We start from the raw sequence: 26,162 nt of genomic DNA on the forward strand, positions 1-26,162 counted from the left end.
ATTTGGTTACAGTTTGCATGGAAATGTTCTCCCCCAACCTAAAAATTGCAATACAGCTCTTAGCATGTGCCGTACATATTTTTTAAGAATTGTTTTAATCTGGGAATCTGTGTAATTTTCCCACTGTGTTGACCACAACTAATTGTTTGAACAGATGATCTACTTCTTCCTTTTTTTGTATCATCTTGCAGTGTGTTCAGTTTTTCGAAGTCCTTATAGCTTGATTTTTGCAGGGGAATGTAGTGTGATATGGCATATAGGTATCTGTTTTATATTTATATATCTATCTCACACAACAGGTCTCAAAAAGATGTAATGGTGCTGTGTGTATGAGTAATAATTAAATATTTTTTAGTTATTCTCTAGTCTACATTGTCAATTTCCTTAAGTTAGAGAGAGAGAGAGAGAAGGATGACGTTTCTTGAACAGGTGATGCTCTCCAGCATATGTTATTTAAGGAAATTGACAATGTAGACTAGATAATAACTAAAAATATTTAATTGTTACTTCCTATATTTTGCCAAAGTTAAATTGGCATCTTCAGGGATTAATATTGGTATTAAACAGTGTATTAAGCCAATAAATAGGTGCCATAATTATTGTACTTTAGATCATCCTGTATCTCTCCTGTTCCATCCTTGTTACTGAAGTGTGCCTGAATACATGTGTTTAATACTAACATATTAATCCCTGAAGATGCCAATTTAACTTTGGCGAAATATAGGAAGTAATAATTAAATATTTTTAGTTATTATCTAGGCTATGTTGTAAGTCTAGGCTGAACAGATGATGATCATAGTTCTTAAGAAAAATGGTATGAGGAGTCCAAAGAATAGAAGTAGATGGAATGAAAGAGGAGGATAGGAAATTGGTTTGATAAGTAAGTTTGAAACTGTATTGTGTATGGCTCATGTTTTTAGAGGAATGGGGAAAATTGTAGTGACCAGTTTTCTGGAGCACTATGGATTAAAATACCTATAGAAAGTTAGAGTGTCCTCTTCTGGATAACATAAAGCATATGTAAGAAGCTTTCTGGTATACCACTCCAGGTTAAGTGGATTTGGGATTTATACCTATTAAGAATTCTCTAAGCGAGAGTAATCTTAAATGGTAGAAGGCATTCATTTGTTTAAGAAGTCAGCTTGGTAAGAAAGCCTCTTTACCAAACCAGTCAGATACTCTAGAACTGTCATGTTTGACTGCATAAGTTACAAAACCTTTTCATGGCTTGTGTTCAGAGGTGGATAAAGTTGTCTGAGAGATCTTCTGTTGAAGAGCCCATATTGATAATCATTAATAAATTGGTGACTTCTCGGTAGCACAGAAGATGGCTGTTGATCTTCTCCATAGCTGAGTTATTCTCTTTTCTAGCTTGGGTTTTGGTGTAGGCTTGTTTTCTTGCTGTAGAATTGATGCTGACTGAATATGATAATGTGTATAAGCAATACAGAATGAGTTCTAATTCTGGAGTTACAAATCATTAGCACAATTGGCAGGGAGAGATACCACCCGGAATCAGGTGACTCATTGGTATCCATACCAATAAAAGATTTTGTAACAAATATCAGTTCCATGAGAGGTAGAAGAACTTATAGCACATTTGTGTTATGTGTGGGATGTAGATGTAGTTTAAGACAGAAGGAACTGGTTGGAAGGAGCTGGAGGCTGTAGTTGGTGGAGAATACTTATGAGAAACAAATCTCCATGAATAATGTAGTTTGAATAGTTTGAGGGTCACAGTAGTTGCTGATGACAGTTGATTTTTTTTTGTGGGATGGGAAGAACATTCAAATCATATTTTGAGTCATGCAAGTGGTGGTGATACATATTATTTTTTCAATTTAGGTTATGAATGTTGATTTGGATATGTAATATTTTTTTTCTTGTATACATTTTTTGTTTGGTGTCACTTAGGGGTTAAAGCTAAATAACTAGGAAGAAACTGCCAGCTAGTCTATAAAGAATGTGACCAGGCTTTCGACAAACTGTCCATTTTTCATCCTTTCCTGGTGCATCCCATTATTTGTATATTCGCTTAGATAGCAAAAAAATCAATGATGGGCTGGTATAAATAACATGGTTGTACATTATTATGAAATGTCAAGCTGGCTGGAATGTCACCCAGTCAAACACCTGTTTTTGTCAAAAGGATACTCAAGAAAAGGCAAAGGAAAATTGAGGAAGAGAAACTCAGAATACCATGTTGGTTTCATATAATGTCATATTTTAGACCATACAGGTCTGAAATATGACACTTATATGAAACTTATAGTGTCGGAATCAGATTTTTACTTTAAAATAAATAGTTAAGAAATCATGGGCATATAATAAAGATTTATGTTTAAGTTTGGTTGATATGGAAAAAAAACATACTCAAAAACGCTACATTTTTATGGTGTAAGTGAATAATGTGAAGAAGATATTCGGAGTAATATACAGGAAAGCCTCATTTTATGTTTCCTCTATTTCCCTCTATAAATTTTACTAATATCAGTAATTAAACAATAAATTAAAAATAACGTCTAAATGCGTAAAATAAACCCAGCATGTTAGTAGTGTTCGCATCACCAAAGTGATCCTCGCTGGCATGAAAGCATATATTCCCCACACTACTCAGACCTGCCATCTCCTAACTAAACCCTGGTTCTCCAAAAAATGTGCCAAGGCAGTACAAATGAAAAATCAGGCATACCACAACTGGCTCAAATCAAGAGCCCCATCCTCATTCAATGCTTACACTGAAGCCCAAAACAAATGCAAGAAAACTATCAATACTTACAAAACAGATTTTGAAAGGGCAAAAAGCAGGAAGCTTGCAGCCTGTCCAAACAGAAGCTGTGCCTTTTGGTCCCTTGCCAAGGCAATTGGCCGTAACTTTTGCCCCACACTATTCCCACCTCTATCATACCCAGATGGCTCATTTGCAACATCACCCATAGAAAAAGCTAACCTCCTGGTTAGCTTTTTCTTTGGGTCACACTTTATCTCCAATGCACACATAACTGACAATGGCAAATGCCCTCCAGTCATTCCAACTGCCCAACATACAATGCCTCCTATATCCTTTTGCCAAAAAGACATCACAAAACCTGCTGTCTAAATTAGACACAAAAAAGTCTCCTGGCCAAGACCGAATTCCTCCAATTATTCTGAACGTCTGTGCATCTGAACTAACTCCTATCCTATGTCACCTGTACACACTCTCTTACTTCGCTGGTATATATCCCAAAACCTGGAAACTGGCCTATATTCAACCATTCCTAAAAAGGGTGATAAATCACTGCCATCTAACTACCACCCTATCTCACTCACTTCAGTCCTATCTAAAGTAATGGAGAAAATCATCAACTCTCAAATCCTAATCTACCTTGAAGGTACCCGGCTATTAAGTGACCACCAGTACGGATTCTGCCAAAGCCGTTCAACAGGAGATCTACTCTTATACATCACCCATCACTGGACAAGTGCTATGGAGAAATTTGGCGAATCCCAAGTAGTTGCACTTGATATCTCCAAAGCCTTTGACTGAGTCTGGCAAAGGCTTACTTAGGAAACTCCCATCATTTGGACTGCCTCAGGACTTCTGCAGATGGATTGCCAGCTTCCTGTCCGGACACACACACTATGTGTGATGGTAGACGGCTCCTTATCCTCTCACCATCCAACTAATGCCAGGGTCCCTCAAGGCTCACCAACTTTCTTCCTTTTATATATATCAATGACCTACTTCAGTTGACCTCTAACACAATACACAGTTTTGTAGATGACAGCACACTACATTCCTCCCTTTCATTTGACAAACCCTACCTTACACAACTCACCTCAACCTGCAGAACATCAACCACCACTGCCCTTAATTCCAACCTCCAAGCAATCCTCTGATGGGGGTCAGACAACCTTATCAACTTCAACGCTAGTAAAACCCAGTTCTGTCTTATTTCTCACAAATAAGAACCATTTTCCCCCAGCATTGTTTTCGATAACACTCAAATTCACAGACAAGATGAAATTTCTCTTCTCAGAATTACCTTGACATCAAGCCTCTCCTGGCGTAAACACATCAACCATTGCATCCTCAGCTTCCAAAAAACTAGGTTTTCTCTTTTGCTCAAGACACTACTTCACCTCTAAATAGCTGTTAACACTATACAAGTCACAAATCTGCCCAGCTCTCGAATACTGCTCTCACATCTGAAGTGGGGCTCCAAAAAGCTCCCTCAAAATGCTTGACTCAGTATAGAGGAGAGCAATTAGACTAATAAATGACCCATCCCTCACCAACACGCTCCCCCCCACTTTCACATAGACGCTTGGTCTCTGCAATCTGTATATTCTATAAATACTTTCACGGGAAAGGTTCATCTGAAACAGCATCAATAATTCCCCCACCCTGTACCAAGCCCATTGGAACACGTACAGCTGCCGCCCAACATCCTTTTACAGTACACCTCGAAACCTACAGAACAAGTTTCTTCTCCTCCTCATTCATTCCTGCTGCTGCAGTACTGTGGAACAGTCTTCCCCCGACGTATTTCCCAAGGAATACAATATACAGGCGTTCAAATCAAATGTTAACAAGTTTCTCGTTTCACAACCCATCACCCATGTATGGTACTAACATACTATATGTTGACCAGCCAACCTCCTATATATGGGCCCAACATAAAAGAAAAAAAAAAAAGTTGTCTTTTGTTTTATGTTCTATGGCAAAGCGGGTATAAATTACAAAACAGTTTCCATTTTGGTCCTCCATGAACTGCATTGTAAGGACTACTAAAAAAGGTGAAAGGTTTACTAATATCATTAATTAAACCATAAATTAAAAATGTCATCTAAAAGCAGAGCCAATTTTACATATTCCTTGGCTTTAAAAAAAAGCATAAAATCACTTACCATCGAATAAAAAAATGGAAGTGATTCAATCTATCAAATCCGATGAGAGTCATTCTGATGTGTGTAAAGCATTAAAGTTAACACTTTTTACAATTTCCACAATAGTAACCAATGCAGAGAAGATAGTGTTCATATGCAGGAATTGTTAACAAAATTAGGAACATCATATTCAATGAGTCAAGTATTGGAAAAAATGGAAAAATTATTAGTGCTGTGAATTGATATTAATGAAAACAACATCATGGACAAGGTGAAGTCCTTGTTTAATTAAATGAAGAAGCTGATGGAAAAATCATTTGCAGCAGCAGGGTTAGTTTTTCTTATTCAAAAATTGGACAGAAATTCATTATGTTAAAATTTCTGGTTTTCTTACTAAACGGACCAATCTCTATTATCATCATCATCTGAGATTCCCAGCGAGTCAAGGACTCATCTAGGGAGTCTATAAATCACCAAAACCAGCTATCATACCTTCCCTTAAATTCATTCACACTAGATACACTCACTACCCCAAAGGCAAATTATTCCACTCACTTACTCACTGCTCTCTGGGAGAAAACCTAGCTCTTACCTCTTTCTTGACTGTGAACAAACTTAATTTTCATGGATGCCCATGTTCTCTCCCCATCTTCCATTTAACGAAAAATTTCATCAGACGATATCCTATGACACCCATTCAAAAGTTTACAGACCTCTATCATATCACCCCTCTTTTTTACTGTTAACCAGAGTCTGCAATTCATATGCTCACAATTGTCCTCATAATCTAAATCCCATAATCTGGATATAATCTTTGTAACTCTTGTTTGCACCCTTTCCACTGCTTCTTTATCCCCTTTGAACTTGGGAGACCAAATCTGCCCACAATAATCCAGGTGTGGCTTATCAAAGCCTTATAAAGAGGCAAAATGACTTCCTATTCCTTACATGTCAAGGTTCGCCTTCAACATCACAATTATTCTCTGCGTTGTATGTGCAACATTTGCTATGTGACCTTTGAACTTTAAATTCCTATCCACCAATATGCCATGATCCCTTGCCTCTTCAGTTTCTTGTAGCATAACCCTGCTAATATAATATGCCTCTGGAACTCTAATCATGCCAAAGTGCTTAACTTTATACTTACTAACATTAAATTGACAGCCATTTTCGTTTGCCCAAATTTCCAGTTTATTCAAATCATTTTGCAATTGCTGAATATCAGTAGTATCCCTGATTGCCCTGCCTATCTTCGCATCATCAGCAAACAATTGCACATCTGATGTTAGATCCTTCCTGATGTCATTAATGTATAGATTAAAAAATAATTGAACTCTGAGGTACACCACTGGTCACCTTAAATCTGGCAGATTCACACCCACTGTATACCACTTTTTGATATCTGTCTATCAACCATCCCCTGATCCAAGTCAAGAGTTTATATTCTAATCCCATCTTCTTCAGTTTATGCACCAGCCTTTCGTGTAGTATCCTATCAAATGCCTTAGTAAAATCCAACATTATCATAGTGTATCCATTTCCTTTATCCAACTCGTCCATAACATTGTTATAAAAATATGGGCAAATTGCTAAAACATGACCTTCCTTTAGTAAATCCATGATGTTCCTTGCAGAGTATAGTATGTTTGTCTACCCATTTCTGTATGCGAGTTCTTACCAACTTCTTTAAAATCTTCACTACCACACCAGAGATACTGATAAGTCTGTAGTTAGACACATTAGTTTTTGCGCCACCCATGTACAATGGAACTATCATACATTCCTTCCATGCCTGTGGTAATATTCCTGACCTGAGACTCAAGGTATATAAACATGTGAAAGGGGGCAGCCATTTAGGCTGAACATTCATTTAGCAAACTGGCTGATATTCCATCTGTCCCTATAGACAAATTTTTATCATGGTTGTGCAACAGCTTTTCATCCTCATTTTCATGAACCTCTAACTCTTCATCCAATGTAGCAGTAGCACTGAACATTATGTTACATACACCTGGTTGATATATCTTAGCAAAGTGAGCACTCATTAACTGGACAATCTCATTAGTTTTCAACACTCGAGTACCATCTGCATTCAATAAAGTTATTCTTCCACATTCGTTCTTTCTTTTACTTGCTGCATAACGATAAAATTCTTTTGGATTGCCTTTATCTTGCATGGCTAATTTCTTTTCATACTCCGATTTAACTTACCTCACAATACTCGTTACGTTTCTGACCTGATCTTTATACATTTCATAACTTCTCTCACTACAATAAAGAGCCAAGAGGCTATTTTTTTCCTGGCAGCATACATTAAGTTAAGGGGATAATAAAGTGCTTTTTTATTATCCCCTTAATTTAACTTCTCTCACTCTTATTCTCACGATATTCTTTCCACATCTTCTTGTGGATTTCTTGCTTAATAAGGTTTGACATCCATTTCACTCCCAACCTATTTATTCTTTGAACACTAGAGATACATTCAGATATTGCCTTTTTCAAAGATTCCCATGCATTGCTGACATTTTTTCCCCATTCAGTAACTGATACCATGGGATCAAAGATAGTATTCTTCTACGTTGATCATAATTTCTAGCTTTGTAATTCAGCATGTAGCCTGGTAAGGACTACTAAAAAAGGTGAAAGGTTTACTAATATCATTAATTAAACCATAAATTAAAAATGTCATCTAAAAGCAGAGCCAATTTTACATATTCCTTGGCTTTAAAAAAAAGCATAAAATCACTTATCTAATCCGATCACTTATCTAATCTAATCCGAGCTTCAGTACAAGTAGATACTCTCTAAGAAAGAACAGCATGATCACTGTCACCAATTGGTGGTAAAATAGCCATATTCTTGACAGAGATACCTTCTGATGCTATGAGCAAATCCAACACTCTTTGACCTCGAGTTCTTTCTTTCACATGCTGCTTGAGAAAGTTGTCTTGCAACAATTCAATAAATTCCTGTTCTTTCTTATCATGAGATTTCTCTTCTACCCAATCAATGTTTGGAACATGAACTCCCTTTAACAAACTTGTGCAGATGACCACAAAGAATACTGCTGTTTTTAACCCAATTCTATATCCTGCTTCTCATCAATCTCTCTTTCTCTAGTACCTTCACCACAACTCTAAATATACAGATTGGCCTATGATTTGAAGCCACAGCCTTATCATCACATTTATGCAGTGGAACAATTTACCTTCTTTCCACTCCCTTGGAACGTGTGCTGTTATAAGACTTATTAAACAAGCTTGCCAATGCTACTGCCAATTTCCTGGAACATTCCCTTAAGACTCGTCGTGATATGCCATCAAATCCTATCGCCTTATCGACATCAAGGTTATTTCCTTAAATACCTCCTGCTCACTCATAGTTAAACCATCCTCTCCTATGTCCTCTACACTTAAGTTCCTCATGATTCCATCCTGATTAGAATGAATAACCCTTATAAATTAATCGCTGAATACTTCGTCTTCTGCAGCAGTTACCATTCTACCATTTTCATCCATTAACCATACATATCTGAAAAACCTAGGGTTTTTCTTTGTCTGATTTGCCAATTTCTGTTCATACTGCACTTTTGTTTTCCTTACTGAGTCACTCTCACTTGTTCTTTATACTCTTCATGAAACTGATTATTTCCATTATTCATCTTATACTGCCTTCACAGTACCACCTTCTTCCAGATTTCATGCTTAATCCCCCCATTCATCTGTTTTACACCTACCTTATTCAACCTTTTGCCCTTCAGAATACATTCACACATTGATGCTGATATGTATTTCTTTGTCACTTCACAAACAGCATTTATTTCCTTACTGCTCAAATCCTCATTCCATGCTATAGCTCTAATCAGCTGTCTCTTAAGCTTGTCATAATCACCAGCCTTATAATTCCACATATAACCTTTCCTCACAGAAGTCCACATATGGCTAGCCACAACCCAGGTGATCACTTCATGAGATAGTTATCTCTGAAGAACTCAAATTCATTTTCCTTATTCCCAAATGCTATTTCTTCATTCCAATCTATACTGCCATAATTAAAATCGCCCATAATAATTACTCTTCGTTTGTTCACTAATCCAAGCTGTTTATACACCCTCATCAACATCCTCCACATTCTTTGGCCTATTGCAACATCCAACTAAATATGTCTTCCTGTCAACTTCCATATTACACCACTCTGCCTCATAACCAGTGCCACTATTTCCCTCTTTCATGTCTACCTTATATGGACTTAATTCTCCTGCTATCATCAGCAGCAGTACTCCCTCCCTTCTTGCCCCTTCTGTCCTCACGAAAAATACTATATCCTTACATTTCTATTCCCGTTACAATATCATCTTTACTCAACCATGTTTCACATATTCCAATGATTTTGGAGCTAACGAACTCAATCACTGAAACCATTTCATCCCCCTTATTTCTGATACTTCTGGCATTTGTAAACAAACACAGCAGTTTCATTTTTAGGTCTATAACCAGTCCTGTCCAAGCCACTCGTTGGTTGACATTTCCCCACCACATCTACCCTTGCCCAATCATCTTTATCACCACTTACCATATATATCTGCTCAGTCTCAACTTCCCCATTAACATCACAATATACTCCATCTCCATACACACATTTGCTGTATGGAGATTACTTTCACCATCCACTCTTCCTACACCATGTCTCCCTCTCCACCTGGGCTCCTCCCTTTTCCCTGTTCCTTTTGCGTTCCCATTCTCTCTTCATTTCTCATGTTACCATTGTTTCCACTTCCAAGCACTTCTGCTTCTTCAATACCACTCTCCTGATCTTTCACTTCATCTTGTTTGATTTCTTGCATGCAGCACACACTGTATTTCCATCTAGCAACACTTTCTCCAGTATACTCACTCTAAAGCTATTTAAATGCAACCCATCATGCCCTTATAATTCCATTCTTCTCTCAAACACCCAAAAACTGTACTGCCTTCTCCTTACACAGCTCCACTAGCATACCATTCATGATTCTAGCTCTCCTTCTCAGCTCATCATTGTTATACCTCGGCAACACACTGACATTCTTTCCCACTACACTGTTTTCTTTCACTCTTCTCAATAACCTCCTAATAGTCACCCTTACATACTCCCTATGTCCACTTAAATCATTTGTCTCCATGACCACCACCAGTTCTCTTACATTTAGTGAAATATTTACATATATAATAAAAAAGAATTTCCTTTGTTTTTTATTTATTTATTTTCTAAATCAAAAATTCAAAAATGTGAAATCATTTGATATTGTTAAACAGAAAATATCCTGCACCACATTAACAGAACAAAATGTTTTTCGTGAATATTTTATTTTTAACCAATGTCTCTGTAGGTAAATATTTGATATAAGCATTCATCATCATCATCAAATTCCTGCCATGTACCCTCAAGGGGTGTACAGGATATGACAGTACTACATGAAAAAATTACATCATTACTAACTTCCTATCTACAATTTTCCTCCAAATCAGTCTGTTACTTGTCAAGACTCTAACATTATCAGATCTTATATTTCTATCGTCTAAGGCACTTTGTACCGTATCAATCCACCTATATCTTGGTCTTCCTCTGGGTCGTTTTCCTGCCAACCTGGCAGAGAACACTTGTTTTGCTAATCTTTCCTCTCCCATTCTATTTAAGTGACCATACCATCTGAGATTAGCTCTGCTAACGCATTCCTGGATGCTGACAATGTCAAGTTCTTTCATAATATCCTCATTTTTAATATGATATTGCCATTGATGCCATCTGTTCATGCCTCTAATCTTTCTCAGGACTCTCATATCTGCAGTCTCTAGTCTTTGATCAAGTGTTTTACTTCTGACCCAGCTCTCAGATCCATAAGTTAAAATTGGTTTGAACACAGTCTTGTATACAGCTAATTTAGTGTTCCGACTAATTTCTTTCTTATTCCATATGAATTTATTCAATTGACTTCCCACGATACCAGCTTTGCTGATTCTGTTGTCTATTTCTATATTTAGTTTACCATCTTCAGTAAAAATTCTGCCTAAGTAGCTGAAATGTTTTACTTGTTCCACAGGTTCTCCATTCACAACACAGTTGACATTTTCAATGATTCTGCCTATTTTCATTGTCTTTGTCTTTTTATTGCTGACCTTCATACCATATCTATTACAACAGCTATTCAATTTAGTCAGAGAATCTTGCAGACTTGTAGCGGATTTATTTAGAAGTATAACATCATCCACATAAAGCAAAGAGCTGACATTAACATCTCCAATTTTGATATCATGTTTAATACCACATTCCTTCATAATGTGATCCATATAGATAATGAATAACAGAGGGGATAATGTACATCCTTGTCTCACACCAGATTTAACATTAAACCATCTTCCTGTACTTCCTTCAATTCTAACTGCTGACTCACAACTCAAATAAAGACTAAGTATTGCTTGATATAATGCCCCATTGTCACCATATAACTGCAGTTTATTGAATAGATTCTCTCTTGGCACCTTGTCATATGCCTTTTCCAAATTGACAAAACTTAAATACAGATCTCTGTTATATTCCCATGCTTTCTCGACTATTTGTTGTAAAGTGAAGATCTGATCCTGACAGCCTCTATTTGGCCTGAATCCAGCTTGTTCTTCACCAAGCTTTTCTTCCACAATTCTTCTCAACCGTTTCTCAAGTATACTTGCATAGATCTTGCCAGGAACACTCAGTAGGGAAATACCTCTGTAATTCTCACATTCAGTTTTATTTCCCTTTTTATATATGGGTACTATGAGAGCTTTACTCCAATCATCGGGAATTCGTCCCTCTGTCCAGGCTTTCTGAACTATGCAGTGCAGCCACTGTAAGACTCTTATACCACCATACTTCAGCATTTCTGGTCGAATATCATCTACTCCTGCTGCCTTTTCACATTTCAACCTTTGATGGCTTTTTCTACTTCAAGTATGGATATGTATTCCTGACTGCATGCCTGGTCAGTGTTTTTTATCACTGTGCTGTCATCACTGCTTGTTTCATTTAGCAGTTTTTCAAAGTAATTACTCCATACTTCAAGGATATCTTTTTCTCCTGTTTTCATTTCACCTTTATCATCTCAAATTCCTTTTACAGCACTCTTTCCTTCATTCCTAAGCTTCTTCAACAACCTCCAGAATATTTTGCCACCTTCTTGATATTTATTTTCTGTATTCTTGCCAAAGTCCTCCCATGACTTTTGTTTAGCTAGTTTTACACACTGTTTAGCTTTCTTACATTTGTCTCTGTATTCTGTAAGAGTAAAAGCTGACTTATTTGCCAGGAACTTTTGATATGCTTTCTTCTTTTCCTTCGCTGCCTCTTTAACTTCCTGTGTCCACCAGGGAGTTCTGATTTTTTTATCCTTGCACACAGCCTCACCACATGCCTCTCTGGCAGAATCAATCAATGTTTCCTTCAGAGTTTGCCACTGAATTTCCAAGGTTTGATTCCTGTTCTCAAACTCTTTCATTTTCTTTTCAATAATATTTCTGTATTTTAGTCTACAGTTCACATCTGAGAGCTGCTCAACTTTTATTCGCTTTAAAACTTTCTTACATGTTATTCTTTTCAATATGAAATTCAATTTTATCCTGCTCAAGACTAAATAATGATCACTTCCAATTTCAAATCCTCTGTACACCGGTGTCCTGCACCAGGGAGAAAACATCACTATCAACAATAGCATAGTCAATGAGACTTTTTTTATTCCTAGCATCTTTCTCCATGTGAATTTGTGCACATTTTTATGTTGGAACATGGTGTTAGTAATAACCAGTCCATGTCCTGAGCAGAAATCCAACAGATATATGCCATTATTATTAGCTTTCTCTTTTCTCCAAATTTTCCCAAAATATTTTTGTATGTCTCACAATCATTTCCTACTCTACTATTTAGATCCCCAACAAGGACCAACTTTTCCTTTTTCATTGTGTCAGTTGCTTTTTTCTAAAGCCTCAAAAAATTCCTCCACTTCTACCTTAGTAGAACCTTCTGTGGGACCATAGGCACAAATAAGTCTCATTGTCCAGTTCCCCATTCTCATATTTGCCCACATTACTCTACTTGAGACTGACTGCCATTCAAGAAGATTAGCCTCGTATTTTGTGTTGAATACTATGGCTACTCCTTCTTTTCCTTGATTGTCATTGCCTGAATATAACATTCTGTATTTATTGCTCAGAAAGATCTCACCAGTTTTGGTCTTTTTTGTTTCAGTCACCCCTATTATGTCGATCTGGTACTTATCTAATTCCTCAGCTAGCTCCATTTCTTTGCCATTCAGGCTTCTTACGTTGATAGTACCAATCTTTAACTCTGGTGATGTTGAGTTGGGGTTTGTTTTCAGATTTGTTCCAGTAGCTGACTTTTCGCTGTTCGCCCTGGTTCCCTGGCAAAAACAACGGGGGCCTTGTTTAACCACGCGACGCCCCAACCGGCATGAAATTTTGTCATATTGATATAAGCATTCAGGCATGCAAATTATGAGTGTCCAATAGAAATTTATGTGCTATTCAACAGGTCTGCACCCAGTGCAAATTATTTGTGCCTGTAAAAATACAGGTTGTGACCACATAACTTCATTGTCATCTTCAGTACCTTCAGGAGGGCAGGTCATCATCGTTTAGATGATTCTTTGAGATGTTAGACAACTTGAAGACAAGCTGCTGCAAGCAAAGGTGACGCAATGGCAAATGACACAATCCAGAACAGACTATCTAGTTCTAACAGCATAATGAAACCCTATGATGTCCTGTGGTTGCTGCAGACACAAGTGAAAACATTTCTAACCAGAATGTGTTAAGAAGGCACAATTTAAGCAGCTTCACCACAAAGAAACCAATGGTATGTTCATCCTTTTTCTGTAACTCTGGTAAATCTATAAAATATTTATGTTGTGAAGTTGTGTTATGTAGAGCCATGCAATTGATAATGAACCCAATGAAATAAAATTTTTTGATTCTTTAAAAATATCCTTCAGATTTAAATTATTCTACAGTTATAGGATGTTTTTAAGGAAGGAGAGAAAAGAATCAGTAAAAACTTTAGTAAGTTATCATTCATAATTATATTTTTCAAAGAATATAAGGCTAATTTCAATTTATATGGAATATTGACTCGGCTCATTTCATATGATTTGCATACAAATATATATAAATTATATTTACATATTTCTATTTGTAAATGTTGTTTTATTCTATTTTTAGGCATATATCAACTCTTTAGCTCTTAATGCCAAAAAACTGGATTCTCCAAAATGTTCATTATTTATTGGTCGTCTCTTCCGCTCTATAGTGAGCTTTTTGAAAAAAGAAAAGGATTATTCTGCTGATGCAAAAGATGTTGTACTTGCCATATGCTACTGTTGTCAGTTTATAGATGATGGTGTGTCATTGGGATTGCAAGATAACCTTTTGGAAAGATATATGTATTATATTACAGTGAATCTTATTCAGATTGTGAGTTTGCTTTGCAATGTTCCTTGGTACTTGACTTGTTTTATAAAAGTATAAATGAATTAAAATGTCATTAAAAAATTTCTTTTACTTTAGAAGATGGTTTTTCTGTTATTATGTAGCATGCAAAAATAGGAAATAAAAGCAGATGCAATTTATCAAATAATTTTTTTATTCCAAAATTGAAGAGGCTTATTCATTTAAATAAGAGAATGAAAATTAAATATAATTTTGGAATAAAAATTAGTATTATGTATATCTTAAAATAAGCAATAATATAGTTTATTTTAAAAATATGTCATTGATATGTTTTCTATTATCCTACTCTGAGATTTGACAGATTCACTACACTTTACTTCCTACATTTAAAGGATTTTCAAGTTTTCCTTAACAAACATTGAATTTTCAGCCAAGCTATTAAATTATCTGTTAGACTTCTATGAGTCTATGATTTCTCATGACAGTATCTACATTGATTATGGACTAGAATTGCAGAATTTGTTTAGTGCATTTTGCTTCCCTGAATGTTTTCTTGATTTTTATTTAATTACTCTTATTTGTTTTTTTACTTTTTTTTTATGTCAGATACAGTCATCAAAGTACTACCATTTGATGATACAGTCATTAAATGGTAGTACTACAATTTCATGTAGTACTACCATAGGATACTATGGTAGTACTACATGAAATGTTTATATTATTAGTAACCTCCTATTGGCAACTTTCCTCCATATTTCTCTGGGGCTATTTTCTGCCATCCTGGTAGGAATAAGACCCATGATCTGTGAGGATAGATGCAACTAATTTTTTATTTCAAAATTGAAGAGACTTATTCATTTAAATAAGAGAATGAAAATTAAATATAATTTTCATTTTCTTCTAATTTCATTCAATTCTAATTTGCTGACTTAGAACTTTAATATAGACTATGTATTGCTGTATATAATGTTCCATTCTCCGCGCGGTTAGCCTAGTGGCTATGCGCTTTGCAACCATATGCCTGGGTAAGGGGTACCCTAGGCTCGATTCCCGTCAGAGATGAGAGGAGCTCAAGGATTCTTCCTCAGCCATAGCCAGGTTATCCGGTCTTGGGCGTAGACAGCAGGGTTTCCCCCCTAGTTTATCTGGGTTTTTTTATCCCGCAAGCAGTCAAACCGGCCCCGTGAACACACATGGATACAGTCAGAAGTATGTCGCCCTAGGGGATGCAGCAGAGGAGTGGCAAACTGGCTGCATTAATACTGCATCCTAGACGGATGAGGATAGGAGGAGGAATGTTCCATTTACATGATATAATTGTAGTATTTAAATTGTACATGTTTTTGGTCATAAAATGTTACAAAATATAAGACTTTATTGCTTAATTGGCCATATATTTAAAACATACTTCTGTTCGTACAAATTGCCTACCGGTTTTGCTAGTAACTGACTAGCTTTCTCAAGGCTTTCACAGTACAAAAAATGGTAAATGCAAAAAGGTTTAAGAATACAAAGAACTGTTAGTACCTGTTAGATAGCTAAGGTAACGTGTTCGCATGACATATCTACTCAGTATCATGAACACGCATTACATGCAAACGCGTAATATAATTATTCGCGTACTGTAGCTCTGTTGAACTGAGGGAATTAATTAAATTTTTCCAAGTATCGTTCAGTATGGCCCCCCTCATTTCTGTTTAGGTTACTGCCCATACGTAGTACAACTGCTGCTGCTTTAAATATTTGATGTCTGTAATCCTCGTCTACATAAGGCACGGAGCTGTTATTCCAGTCTATAGTGTGGTTCGAAGTTGAAAAGTAATGTGCCAATCCGGAGGTGATTGTTCTGTTGTGATTAACATTGCCGACATGTTCTCTTTCTGTCTTATTTCCAGGCTTCTCGAAGTCTGTCCAATGTAGGAAAGACTACGCGTGCAAGGAATATTATACACACCTGGATATTTATAAAATGGAGCACTGTCTTTCGGAGATCTTAGAAACTGTCTTAAGCTATTTGTTGGTTTAAATACAACCCTGATGTTATGGGTCTTTAACAATCTCGCAATTTTTGTGGAAGTTGAACCTATAAAGGGGATGACTGCTGTTGAAATTTGCTGGGAGACTGTTCTTTGTTGTTGATTATCTTTGTATAGAAATTTGTTGATGATGTTTTGAGGATAACCATTTTGTGATAGTGTTGTAGCTATTTGAGACAGTTCTGCTTGAACTTCTTCCTAGTCAGAGATAAATTTTCTAGCTCGATTTCTCAACATATGGATGATGGTATGTTTCTGTGACCTATGATGGTTTGAAAAGTAATGTAGATATCGTCCAGTGTCCGTTGGTTTTTTGTAAATTGACAGTTTGTTACTGTTACCTTGTCTTTTTACTAGTAAGTCCAAGAAGTGTAGCTGTTTGTTATTTTCTAGAGTAAATTTTATTTTATTGTGGAGTGCATTGATTCTATTAACAAACATATGTAGATTTTCTAAGTTGTCCTTCCATATGATGAAGATATCATCCACATATCTCCACCATATAGAAGAGAAGGTTTAGGAGTAATGCTGGTGAAGATTTCATCTTCAAATTTCTCCATGAAAAGGTCTGCACATGGTGGCGACAGAGGGCTGCCCATGGCTAGGCCTTCTAATTGTTTGTAAACCTTGTTGTTAACTTTGAAAAAATTTGATTGTAGGCAATGCTTGAACATCTTTGTAATATCTGCAGGAAAGAGATCTTTGATAGTGTTCATTACTTCTTCTACTGGTACATTCGTGAACAAAGACACTACGTCTAGAATAAAAGCTTTTCTCTGAGCACCTTTTTACATGCCTTTTCCAGATCCACTAAACTTAAATACTGATCTTTGTTATATTCCCATGATTTCTCAACTAAATTTTTTTTTGTTGTAAAGTGAAAATTTGATTTTGCCAACCTCTATTTGGCCTGAACCCAGCTTGTTCTTCTCCAAGTTTTTCTTTCACAATCTTCCTGAGCCTCTTTTTAAGTATTACTTGCATAAATATTACCTGGAACGCTCAGTAAAGAAATTCCTCTGTAATTCTTGCATTCAGTTTTATACCCTTTTTTATAGATGGAACTATGAGAGCTCTACTCCAGTCATCTGGAATTCAATGACCAGGCTCTCTGAATATGTAGTGTAGCCACTGCAAAACTTTTATACCTCCATATTTCAGCATTTCTGGTTGTCTGTCAGCTACTCCAGCTGTCTTAGCACATTTCTGGAGTTTGATAGCTTTATCTACCTCGGATATTGATATGTGCTCCTGTTTGCATTCATCTTGAATATATATTTTTTTCCATTACTGCTCATTGCTTGTTTTGTTTAAGTATTTCAAATTAATTATTCCAGTCACCTAGAATATCCTCATCTTCAGTTTTCATGGTGTTTCTATCTTTATCATCTTTGATTCCTTTTGCAGTACTCTTTCTTTCTTTTCTTTTTTTTTTTTTTTATTTCTAAGCTATTTTTCAAAAGTCCACAGAACATTTTGCCATTTTCCTGATATTTATCTTCTATATTCTTACCAAAGATGACCTATGACTTTTGTTTATCTCTTTTACACATACCTTTAGCTCTCTTACATTTGTCTCTGTATTCTTTTAGGGTATCCACCACGTTATTTGCTAGGAACTTTCTTCTTTTCCAGGACTGTTTCTTTAACTTTTTGTATTCACCAAGGTGTTCTTATTTTTCTATCCTTGGAGACAGACAACTTCTTCGCATGCCTCTCTAGTAGAATCAATCAACATTTTCTTCAGTTTGCCACTGAGACTCTGAAGTTTGTTTTTTAATTGTTTAATTTCAGATTTTTTTTTTATTTTCTATGTTTGTATAGTTGAGCCTACAGTTTACTTGTAAAAGCTGCTCAACTCTTAATTCCTTTTCAGACTTTCTTGCACACTGTTCTTTTCAATATGAAATTCATTTTTATTCTACTTAAAACTAAGTGATGGCCACTTTCCATTCCAAATTGTGGGCATCTTTATGTTGGAAGATGTGTTTGTAGTGACTAGTCCATAGCCAGAAATACTTACCATTGTATTAGCTTTGCCCTTTTCTCCAAATTTTCCTGAAACATTTCTATATGTCTAATTCATTTCTTACTCTGCTGTTTAGATCTCTAACAAGGACCACTTTTTTTCAATTTTCTTTGTCAACTGCCTGCCCTAATAATTTCAAAATTTCCTCCAGTTCTTACTTAGGAGAACCTTCTTTGGGGCCATAGGCACAAATAAGTTTCATTGTTCATTTTCCTAATTTGAAGTTTGTTAACAAGACTCTACTTGAAATTGCCTTCCAATCAAGAAATTTATCTTCATGTTTGGTGTTGAATACTATTTCTACTCTTTCCTTTCCCTGATCATTATTACTTGAATATAACATCCTATACTTATTATTTAGTGGGCTCCCAACTGTTTTTGTCTTTGTTTCAGTAATGCCACATGTTCATGTGGTACTTTTCCATTTCTTCTGCAAGTTCAATTTTTTTTCCATTAACATTCCTACGTTAATGGTTTCTATCTTCAGTTCTTATGTCATTAAGTTTGTTCTTCTTTTTCTAGATGTTGGAGTTTGTTGTAGTAGCTAACTTTTCATTGTTTGCCCTGGTTCCCTGACTAAAACAGCAAGGATCTTGTTTAAAAGGGTGACTTCCCAGCTGGCATAAAATGTCATCATGTTGTACCATCATATGTATTTCTGGTTTAAGCCAATAGAGAGTGCAGTTTATTCTTCTAATTCCCAAATTGCCAGTCCATTCTCATTCATTCATTCAGCACAAGATATCTACTTTCATAGTGCACCACAGGAGGATGATGATTGGACATTAGATCAAAAGTCCTAGGCTTTCCTTAAATGCAATGTGGAAATTTCCTCCCAGTTAATTGGTTTTTTGACCCTTAAGTAATCCCAAAGTTTTTAACAAGGGTAGAAAAATCAGAATCCTATATTTTAATCAGGAAATATGCAAAAAAAAAAAAATAAAAATATTAATTAAATTAGGGGTTATTAGATCACACATTGTTTTAAAACCGAATAAGAAACTCAAAGATTGGAATCGGAGAGTTTCATGCAGAATATAGTATAAAAAACTATAAAAGTATCAGCGAATACTAGTGTGAGCTAAATGCAAGTAGTCCTAGAACATAGTAAAAACACGGGCAACTCGTTGCAAAGGTGGGGAAAGTTCTGATCGCTATTCTTGGTATTTTCCACAATGTAAAAACACATTTCCTAGGAAATGTATGCTGTTATTACATTATGGTGGGAGGTCACTACCCAGACCGGTTTCGGCCTTTTTTGAGGCTTCATCAGTGAGTAGCTAGACCAAATTAATACCAAAGGGTATAGTGAAAAGAACTTATATTCTGCTATACTAGTTGTCCAAAAAGGTGCACCCATTAAGTTACTTAAATATAAAGAGCCAACAGGCTTCATTTTGGCGATATAAACATTAATTAAATTAAGGGGATATTAGATCCCACATTGTTTTAAAACCGAATAAGAAACTCAAAGATTGGAATCAGAGAGTTTCATGCCGAATATAGTATAAAAAACTATAAAAGTATCGGTGAATACTAGCGTGAGCTAAATGCAAGTAGTCCAGAACTTTCCCCACCTTTACAACGAGTTCGTGTTTGTACTACGTTCTAGGACTACTTGCATTTAGCTCATGCTACTATTCGCCGATACTTTTATAGTTTTTTATACTATATTCGGCATGAAACTCTCTGATTCCAATCTTTGAGTTTCTTATTCGGTTTTAAAACAATGTGGGATCTAATATCCTGTTAATTTAATTAATGTTTATATCGCCGAAATGAAGCCTGTTGGCTCTTTATATTTAAGTAAATAAAAATAAATAAATAAAAGAACTTTAATCCTACCTTTTTCAACAACAAGATGCTCTTTTATTTGAGGAAGTAAGGAAGTAAATTATTCCAAGGTTAATCATCTTACATTTGTAAAATTAGTAAGATCATCAAAAGTGCAGTCGGCTTTTCTTCAAAGACTCAACAAACTGTCAATGAATGAGAGTGCTTCCACTTTTAATGTAATTCACAATTTTTACAATGTCCATCACATTTTTCAATTCAACATTTTTAGACATCTGAGCACAAATTTTCCTGATGGAAAGATGCCAACATGAATATCACATTGTTTTCATTTAAATGCTACTTCAAAAGAGAAACAAATCCTAATTTCACTCCAATCATAGCTGGATTTTAAATTCAGATTAAATTTTTTTAACATTTCAAGAAAGTTTTCAAAACTTTTTTTCCCATATGTTAAATTTCATAATCCACAAATACCAGGCATTTCTTTCCTAATTTGAAGATCTGAAATCACATATTGAACCCAAAATATCAAACTGCACAGTGTCGCTAACATTTGTTGATTCATCCAGTGCTAAAGAAAAATACAGTCTTTTAGATGTTCAGGCAGCTGATTTTCTTTGTCTTTCTCTAACTCTAGCATTCTGGAGACAATTGTTCTTTAACTTAATTGTAAATTATTTACCTTTTGAAGAATATCATCTTCATCATCAAATTCCTGCCATGTACCCTCAAGGTGTGTACAGGATATGATAGTACTACATGAAAAAAATAACATCATTACTAACTTCCTATCTACAATTTTCCTCCAAATCAGTCTGTTACTTGTCAAGAATCCAACATTATCAGATCTTATATTTCTATCATCTAAGGCACTTTGTACCGTATCAATCCACCTATATCTTGGTCTTCCTCTGGATCGTTTTGCTGCCAATCTAGCAGAGAACACGTTTTGCTAATCTTTCTTTGCCCATTCTGTTTAAGGTGACCATACCACCTGAGATTAGCTCTTCTAAAGCATTCCTGGTTGCTGACAATGTCAAGTTCTTTCCTAATATCCTCGTTTTTAATATGATATTGCTATTGATGCCATCTGTTCACACCTCTAATCTTTCTCAGGACTATCATATCTGCGGTCTCTAGTCTTTGGTCAAGTGTTTTACTTCTGATCCAACTCTCAGATCCGTAAGTTAAAACTGGTTTGAACACTGTTCTTGTATACAGCTAATTTACTGTTCTGACTAATTTCTCTCTTATTCCATATGAATTTATTCAGTTGACTTCCTACCACACCAGCTTTGTTGATTCTGTTGTATATTTCCATATTTAATTTACCATTTTCACTAAAAATCGTGCCTAAGTAGCTGAAATGTTTTACTTGTTCCACGGGTTCTTCATTCACAAAACAGTTCACATTTTCAGTGATTCTACCTATTTACATTGTCTTTGTGTTTTTAATGCTGACCTTCATACCATATCTATTATGACAGTTATTCAATTTAGTGAGAGAATCTTTCAGACTTGTAGCGGATTTATTTAGAAGTATAACATCATCCACATAAAGCAAAGAGCTGACATTAACATCTCCAATTTTGATATGAGGTTTAATACCACATTCCTTCATAATGTGATCCATATAGATAATGAATAACAGAGGGGATAATGTACATCCTTGTCTCACACCAGATTTAACATTAAACCATCTTCCTGTACTTCAATTCTAACTGCTGACTTACAACTCAAATAAAGACTAAGTATTGCTTGATATAATGCCCCATGGACACCATATAACTGTAGCATATTGAATAGCTTCTCTCTTGACACCTTGTCATATGCCTTTTCCAAATCGACAAAACTTAAATACAGATCTTTGTTATATTCCCATTATTTCTCGACTGTTTGTCATAAAGTGAAGATCTGATCCTGACAGCCTCTATTTGGCCTGAATCCAGCTTGTTCTTCACCAAGCTTTTCTTCCACAATTCTTCTCAACTGTTTCTCAAGTATACTTGCATAGAACACTCAGTAGGGAAATGCCTCTGTAATTCTCACATTCAGTTTTATTTCCCTTTTTATATATGGGTACCATGAGAGCTATACTCCAATCATTGGGAATTCGTCCCTCTGTCCAGGCTTTCTGAACTATGCAGTGAAGCCACTGTTAGACTCTTATACTGCCATTCTTCAGCATTTCTGGTCGAATATCATCTCCTGCTGCCTTTCCACATTTCAAGCCTTTGATGGCTTTTTCTACTTCAAGTATGGATATGTATTCCTGACTGCATGCCTGGTCAGTGTTTTTTACCACTGTGCTGTCATCACTGCTTGTTTCATTTAGCAGTTTTTCAAAGTAATTACTCCATACTTCAAGGATATCTTTTTCTCCTGTTTTCATGTCACCTTTATCATCTCTAACTCCTTTTACAGCACTCTTTCCTCCATTCCTAAGCTTCTTCAACAACCTCCAGAATATTTTGCCACCTTCTTGATATTTATTTTCTATATTCTTGCCAAAGTCCTCCCATGACTTTTGTTTAGCTAGTTTTACACAGTTTTTAGCATTCTTGCATTTGTCTCTATATTCTCTAAGAGCACAAGCTGACTTATTTGACAGGAACTTTTGATATGCCTTCTTCTTTTCCTTCACTGCCTCTTTAACTTCCTGTGTCCACCAGGGAGTTCTGATTTTTTTATCCTTACACACAACCTCACCACATGCCTCTCTGGTAGAATCAATCAATGTTTCCTTCAGAGTTTGCCACTGAATCTCCAAGGTTTGATTCCTGTTCTCAAACTCTTTCATTTTCTTTTCAATAATCTTTCTGTATTTTAGTCTACAGTTCACATCTGAGAGCTGCTCAACTTTTATTCGCTTTAAAACTTTCTTACATGTTATTCTTTTCAATATGAAATTCAATTTTATCCTGCTCAAGACTAAATAGTGATCACTTCCAATTTCAAATCCTCTGTACACTCTGGTGTCCTGCACCAGGGAGAAAACATGACTATCAACAATAACATAGTCAATGAGACTTTTCTTATTCCTTGCCTCTTCTCTCCATGTGAATTTGTGCACATTTTTATGTTGGAACATGGTGTTAGTAATAACCAGTCCATGTCCTGAGCAGAAATCCAACAGATATTTGCCATTATTATTAGCTTTCTCTTTTCTCCAAATTTTCCCAAAATATTTTTGTATGTCTCACAATCATTTCCTACTCTGCTATTTAGATCCCCAACAAGGACTAACTTTTCCTTTTTCATTGTGTCAGTTGCTTTTTCTGAAGCCTCAAAAAATTCCTCCACTTCTACCTTAGTAGAACCGTCTGTGGGACCATAGGCACAAATAAGTCTCATTGTCCAGTTCCTCGTTCTCATATTTGCCCACATTACTCTACTTGAGACTGACTGCCATTCAAGAAGATTAGCATCGTATTTTGTGTTGAATACTATGGCTACTCATTCTTTTCCTTGATTGTCATTGCCTGAATATAACATTTTGTATTTATTGTTCAGAAAGATCTCACCAGTTTTTGTCTTTTTTGTTTCAGTCACCCCTATTATGTCGATCTGGTACTTATCTAATTCCTCAGCTAGCTCCATTTCTTTGCCATTCAGGCTTCTTATGTTGATAGTACCAATCTTTAACTCTGGTGATGTTGAGATGGGGTGTGTTTTCAGATTTGTTCCAGTAGCTGACTTTTCGCTGTTTGCCCTGGTTCCCTGGCAAAAACAATGGGGACCTTGTTTAACCGGGCGATGCCTCTGCCGGCATGAAATTTTGTCATGTTGTACCATAATTTTTTATTTTGGTTTAACCAATAAGCATACAGTTTGATCGGCTAAATCCCAAATTGCCAGCCTATCCTCATTCGTTCAGTATCCAAGTAGATACCCAACAGGGTGCACCACAAGAAGGTGAGGATTGGACATTAGGTCAGAAGCCCTGGTCGGTTCTCCGCATTCCTTTAAAGGATATGTGGTGGTCTCCTCTCAGTTATACAGCTTTGACCCTTAAGCACCCTGAATGTCATCTTTATCATGGTATAAATCATCATGGAATATCATCTTTTATTTTTGAGTCATAATTCTCCAACAGAGTTTCAGTGAATGCAATCAGTATTTCTTTTACTAGTTAGCATTGGAAAAAAGGTTTCTTTTTTTGAGCTAGAATGCGAAATACTTTATAGCTAGCTAATGGAATTAGTTCCATTGATGATAAAAATCTTTTTAGGCCTCTCATTTTTTGTGCTTTGAGGCTGCTTATTTCATTAAACCGATTTTGGCTATCAACTTGAAATTATACATCAAATTTACTGTGAAAATTGTTCAAGTTTTTCTTAAAGTTGTATAGTTTTTTGATAACTAATTTGTGTTACGCAGAAAAATTGTGTTACGCAAACGACACACTAGCTTAATCACTGCAAATTTAAACTCCCAACTTTCATTAAATTTTTGTTTCATGTTTTCCAGTTATGCGCAATTTTCTTTTTGGCAGCAATGCCAGAATCAATTAAATTGTCTTCACCTTTTTAGATTTCACCATCTTCTGAATTCTTCATTTTCAAATTATCCACTTATTCATGGATTTAAAATAAATTTATTTAAGCACCTAAAGTTGCATGATACAAATATGTATACAAGAGCATGCAAAAGTTACACAATAGCTTACCTACACTTGCTGAAAAACAACTAAGCTAGACTGCCACTACAACATGTGCTGAGTCGTGTGAAAACCATTTGTTCGAGGCAGTGCAGTTGCTAAATATTACCAAATTTGTGATAAAAAAAAATGAATTTTGAAAATAGTTGACTCCTAAACTTGTGAATTAAGAAAATAAGATTTTACCAATGGAAATATTAAAAAAATATAATTTTTATAATATAGATAAAATAAAAAAAAGTTAATATAATTTTAACTTTTTCCAAAAACACCATTGCTCACGATTGTGTTGTTCACTGGCCACGGGATTGCTCAACCCTGTTCTCGAGGCTGTTGAAAAAAAGATTAGAAATGGAAAATAGAGTAATGTAAAAGGAATTTTGTTAAATAAAATAATTAGTGTCAGAATAGTAGAAAATATTCAAGAGAAATATAATCAGGAGCAGATCCGTATTTTTTTGGGGGGGGGGGGGAGAAGATAAAAAACCTGAAATGAGAAAGGCAGCTGGAGTAGGTAATGTTCTACCAAAAATGCTGAAATACGAAAAAAAAAGTTGTACTGTTTTGGCACGGTATAATTCAGAATTCTTGGTTAGAAGGTTTGAATGCTTGAAGTCGAGCTCTCATAGTGCCCATCTGTAAAACAAGAAATGAAATTCCTCTGTAATTTTTTCTATGTGATCCATATGTGAAAGATCACAAAACCTATAGCACAATAGTGCCTTGTGTAGGCAAAAGGAATAGAAGATTAGGAAGGATCTGTTCACATTTCACTTTTGAAAGTTGTAATCTTTGGGGAAGGCAGAGTGGAGGAGACTGTTCCAAAGAACAGTAGTAGATGGAATAAAAGAGAAGGCAGTGATGCTCTTATTCTAATGATTTTGGAGGAGATCGGAGGAATTATAGTGGCCAATTCTGCAAATCCGTGTCCATGGGATAACTTCATCGCAAAATTGGAAAGAGATCTTACAGTGAAGAGACTAAATACCTATAGCAGTCTAAGGAATATGAATAAGAAGATAAAAGAAAATGTGAAACATGAAATAATCATAGAGAAAACATGGCTGAACTGTTTTCAAAACTTATGGCAAGGTAGTCACACATCTAAAACTGACATAATGCTAACTACTAACCATACAGCGGAAGAAATAACATTACAGAAACACAACAAGCATAACAACAAAGCAAATCAGGAAAATTCCCTGGAGAAGATGGAATAAATATAGAACCTAGATCCTATTCATCAAACAACTTTTAAAATTATTTAACTATAACTGGCAGCAAGGAAAAATCCCAGA

General features: G+C 35.7%; 1 protein-coding gene across 1 annotated transcript in view; it reads left to right on the plus strand.

The window, feature by feature from the left end:
• Positions 1-26,162, plus strand: part of Sse (extra spindle pole bodies like 1, separase) — a 505,458-nt gene that overhangs the window by 13,822 nt on the left and 465,474 nt on the right. Inside the window, exon 2 of the mRNA XM_090412041.1 lies at positions 14,115-14,366. Within this exon, the coding sequence (XP_090268167.1) occupies positions 14,115-14,366 (252 nt within the window). The remainder of the gene's footprint in view (positions 1-14,114; positions 14,367-26,162) is intronic.

This window comes from Typopeltis vanoorti, chromosome 22 (assembly GCF_054136105.1).
Source record: "Typopeltis vanoorti isolate ZY-2024b chromosome 22, IOZ_Tvanoo_1.0, whole genome shotgun sequence".
NCBI lineage: Eukaryota > Metazoa > Arthropoda > Arachnida > Uropygi > Thelyphonidae > Typopeltis > Typopeltis vanoorti.